The sequence below is a fragment of the Arachis ipaensis genome, chromosome B03, assembly GCF_000816755.2.
Source record: "Arachis ipaensis cultivar K30076 chromosome B03, Araip1.1, whole genome shotgun sequence".
Taxonomy (NCBI): Eukaryota; Viridiplantae; Streptophyta; class Magnoliopsida; order Fabales; family Fabaceae; genus Arachis; species Arachis ipaensis.
Window position 1 is genome coordinate 58727220 of NC_029787.2, and position 4998 is coordinate 58732217.

A 4998-nucleotide genomic window follows, 5' to 3' on the forward strand; every position below is an offset into this window, starting at 1 on the left:
ACTGGTTGTTTGGTTGCTTGTAGGTGAAGAAATGAGAAAGAAGGGGAAGCAATCAGAGAAGCGTTGCGTTCACAAGGAGAACGCTACACTCAGTAACATTTTGGCTAAGAGTTCATTAGCAAAGTGAATGCCACGTTCACTAAGTGAACGATTTCGGGAAAATTGGGCTTGGAAGAAAGGATTGTTGGCCAACCAAGAGGGAGCGCTCAAAGGAATGAACGCAGCGTTCAATAAGTGAACGCCCAAGGAAGAAAAGCGCGCACCAAGGAAGGCTAAGCAAAAGGGTAGCGTTCAAAAAGTGAACGCCACGTTCACTAAGTGAACATTTTCGTGGATTGCTGGCCAAGGAAGGAAGGCGCGCATCAAAGCTCACTAAGGAGCATTCAAAAACCAAAGGTAGCACTCAACCAAGGGAGAGGAAGCCAGCACTCAATGAGAGAATACAGCGTTAAAAAGGTGAACGCTAGAGGCAACAATGCGCGCATCCAAGGAAGCACCAAATGTAGCGCTTAAAATTTGAGCGCAGTGTTCAAATAGTGAACGCTAGAGGATTGGCGCATGTGAAGGGAGCACCAAAGGAGAAGTGAATGCCAAGTTCACTAATTGAACTGAACGCTCCACTGGAGCTACACCCTTAACCCATTTTTAAACAATTGCCAATTCGGATCCAACCATTTCTCATTCAAGGCCAAAATAAAATGCCTATTCCAAAGTGCTTAGTGACGAGAATAGAAAGAGTATAAATAGGAACAAATTTGATTTGAAGAAGGACCTTTTGCTCATTTTTAGTTTTCTCACCTTGAATTTTCATTTTGAATTTGGGAATTGGGATTAGATCTAGTTTTCTTTCTGTTTGTTCTTTCTTCTGCAACTTCTACTTTCTGTTTTGGGTTTTTGAATTCAGATTGAAGGATTCCATTGAAATTCTTCATCTGAGGATCATCTTCTACTTTTCTCTTGATAGTTGTAATAATTGGAAAGTTGGATCTGAACTTCCTTTTCTGTTTTCATTTAATTTCTTCTGCAATTTCTTCTTTTCTGTTTGATCAAAAGAGCAATTGAGATATAGATCTATTTTCTATTATTGTTACTCTTCTGCAAATGTTAATTTCTCTTTAGGATTTTAGAGTAGATCTAAGTTTTTTTGCTGTTTTGCTTCTTCTGCAAATTTTCATTTCTGTTTTAGTTCTTCTGCAAATCTCTTCATCTCATAGTTTTCTGATTTACTTCAATTTACATTTTCTAGTTCAATTCTAAATCCCATTATGCAAATCCTTTTATTCTTCAAGCAATTTACATTTCCCAGCAATTTAGATTCAGCAATCTACATTTCTTGCACTTTAAGTTTCTGTAATTTACTTTTCTTGCAATTTAAATTTCAGATCTTTTAATTTCTTGCACTTTAAGTTTTTACAATTTTACTTTCTTGCACTTTAAGATTCTGCAATTTACCTCTTCTGCACATTAAGATTTAGCCAATTCTCATTCTGCACCTTTTATTTTCTTGTAATTTCACTTTTGTTAATCAAAATTTCACTTAAATCATCAACTATTCGCTTAACTAAATTTATCACCTAACTAAAATTGCTCAATCCATCAATCCCTGTGGGATTGACCTCACTCTTGTGAGTTATTACTACTTGATGCGACCCGGTACACTTGCCGGTGAGTTTATGTGGATTCGTTTTTCCTCAACAATTTTTTGGCGCCGTTGCCGGGGATTGATTTAGATTGACAATGATTAAGTAGGGTGATAATCTAGATTAAGCATTTTCTTTTTATTTTTACTAAGCACACTAACTGTTTGAATTTTTGTTTAAGCTAACCTTAACATCACCCTAGCAGTAGAGTACATTGTCTCTGATTTCTGGTTTTGTGTGTATGACAGAAGCAAGGAGAGAGGTTTCCACCTCTTATGACCTTGACGAGAGAACCCTCTGAAGACTAAGAAGAGAACCAAGAGGAAAGGGGATTATTGGTGAAGAGGACTCAGAAGGAGAAAACCAAGAAATGGAAGGGAATACCCCTAATCCACTTGATGGTGTGGCCAACAATAATGGCCAGCCTCAGAGAAGAGTTTTAGCCTCTTACACTATCCCCAACCCAAGAAATTATGGGAGCAGCATTCTAACCCCCAATGTCCATGCTAATAACTTTGAACTCAAGCCTCAATTGATGACCTTGGTTCAGAACAATTGTCAATATGGAGGAAGTGCTACTGAAGATCCAAACCAACACCTCTCTGTGTTTTTGAGAATCTGTGACACTATCAAAACTAATGGAGTCAACCCTGACATCTACAAGCTTCTTTTATTCCCATTTTCACTAAGAGACAAAGCCACACATTGGTTAGAAACCTTCCCTATAGAGAGCATCACCAGTTGGGACGATTTGGTTAGCAAATTTCTAGCCAAATTCTATCCACCCCAAAGAGTCATCAAGCTAAAAACTGATGTGCAAACCTTCAAACAGCAAGAAGAAAAATCATTATATGAAGCTTGGGAGAGGTATAAAGCTCTAATCAGAAGGTGTCCAGAAGGAATGTTCAGTAAATGGGTGAAGTTGCAGAATTTCTATGAAGGCTTGTCCTTACCTTCAAGGAAAGCTTTAGATTATTCCTCAGGAGGATCTTTGCAAATGATGAAAACTGCTCAAGAGGCACATGATCTCATAGACATGGTGGCCAATAATGAGTATTTCTACTCCTCTGAAAGGCAAGCAGCTCCAAAGAAGGGTGTGTTTGAGCTTGAAGGAGTTGATACCATATTAGCTCAGAACAAACTCATGCACCAGCTGCTCCAACAGCAAATTGAAACAATGTCAAAGAGAATGGATAGATTACAACTTGCAGCAGTGAGCACAACTAACTAACCACCAGTGGTGTGGGGATAGCAGGAGAAAAACTATGAAGAGCAGCAGCAAGAACAAGTGCAGTACATGCACAACCAAGGTTCTGGATCAAATGATTTCCATGGAGACACTTACAACTCATCCTGGAGAAATCACCCCAATCTAAAATGGGGAGAAAACCAAAACTAGCAGCCTTGGCAGAGAAACTCAAACCAAAACAATTTCAGAAACACAAATCATCAAAACCATCAAAACACTAACCAAAACATATACAGAAAACCATAAAATAATCAACCTCAACCCAACTACTATCCACCCAACAACCCATCCACTAACTAAAATAACTATCATCCACCCTCAACATCCCATAATCAACCACTACTACCCCAAGAATCTCAAAGGCTCTCCAACTTGGAGATGATGATGGAGATGATGATCAAGAAACAAGAATTGGCCAACAAAAATCATGAAGCTTCACTGCGGAATCTAGAGAGGCAAATTGGTCAACTGTCTAAGCAAACAGTGGCTGAAAGAGCATCCAATGCATTACCAAGTGACACCATCCCCTATCCTAAAAAAGAATGCAAAGCCATCCAATTAAGGAGTGGAAGAACCTTGGAGAATGGCAAAGAAGCTAACAAGAAGCCTGTGGAGAATGATGAGGCCAGCAGCAAGGAAGAAGTGACACTTAAGGAGAAGGACCAAGACAAGCTCAAGGAGAAAGAGGAACAGCCACAATCTTCAAAGAAGGAAAAGCAAATTATTGAAGAACATTCACAAGCACAGAGGAAAGAAGTGAAGATTTACAGCCCTCCTTTGCCATATCCCCAAAGATTTCAGAAGGAGATCAAAGACCAACAGTTTTCCAAATTCTTAGAAGTGTTTAAGAAGATGGAGATTAATATTCCCCTTGCTAAAGCTCTAGAACAAATGCCTCTATATGCAAAATTCCTCAAAGAGCTCATCAATAAGAAAAGGAGCTGGAATGAGAAGGAGACAGTAATCTTAACCCAAGAATGTAGTGCTGTCACCCAAAGAGGTCTTCCACCAAAGCTCAAAGATCCAGGAAGTTTCATTCTATCTTGCACTATAGGCAATAGAACATTGAATAAAGCCCTCTATGATCTAGGAGCCAGCATCAACTTGATGCCTCTCTCATTAATGAAGCAGCTTATAATAGAAGAACTCATGCCAACTAGAATGTCACTTCAAATGGCTGACAGATCGCTCAAAATACCTAATAGAGTTGTGGAGAATTTGTAAGTGAAAGTAGGAGAATTCATATTTCCTGCTAACTTTGTCATTTTGGACATGGAGGAAGAAGGACACAACTCGATCATCCTGGGGAGGCCCTTTCTAGCCACAGCAAGGGCTATAATTGATGTAGAGAAAGGAGAAATGACACTCAGAGTTCATGATGAAAAGATGATCATCAATGTCTTTAAAACCATGCAATATCCCCCTGAGAAAGAAGAGCATATGAGAGTAGAAATGGTGGAAGAAGTAGAGTGAGGGTTACTTGAGACCAATAACCAGGAGGAACAAGAAGTGGAAACAGAAGTGGAACAAGATCTCTTAGAAGAGGAGGTGGTAGAAATCTCCTCTGAAGGCAAGAGATAGGAGAAGTTGGTGCAATTCTGCACAACTAACCAGCAAGTGCACTGGGTCGTCCAAGTAATACCTTACGTGAGTAAGGGTCGATCCCATGGAGATTGTCGGCTTGAAGCAAGCTATAGTCATCCTTGTAAATCTAAGTCAGGCGAATTCAAATGGTTATGAGGTTTTGATAATTAAAATATAATTAAAACAGAAAATAAGATAGAAATACTTATGTAATTCATTGGTGGGATTTCAGATAAGGGTATGGAGATGCTTTGTTGCTTCTGAACCTCTACTTTCCTACTGCCTTCTTCCAACCATGCGTTTCCTCCTTCCAAGGCAAGCTATATGATCCTCTCGGATGAAAACAAATCCATCTGCACTGTCACCGCAGGACTAATCATCTGTCGGTTCTCGCTAGCGTCGGAATAGGACCATTGTCCTTTTGCACAATCATCCCTTCCCAGATCCTACTCGGAATAGGTTTGAAGCTCGTCACAGTCATCCCTTCCCAGATCCTACTCGGAATACCACAGACAAAGTTTAAAC

The 4998-nt window shown here is 39.6% G+C and overlaps 1 protein-coding gene across 1 annotated transcript; it reads left to right on the plus strand.

The window, feature by feature from the left end:
- On the plus strand, positions 3274-4113 carry LOC107633187. Its single transcript, XM_016336825.1, has one exon. The coding sequence runs from the start codon at positions 3274-3276 to the stop codon at positions 4111-4113; it is 840 nt and encodes a 279-aa protein (XP_016192311.1).

What these genes read in the sequence shown, in the direction of transcription:
- LOC107633187 (XM_016336825.1), top strand. Translation starts at nt 3,274, where the DNA reads ATGGAGATGATGATCAAGAAACAAGAATTGGCCAACAAAAATCATGAA.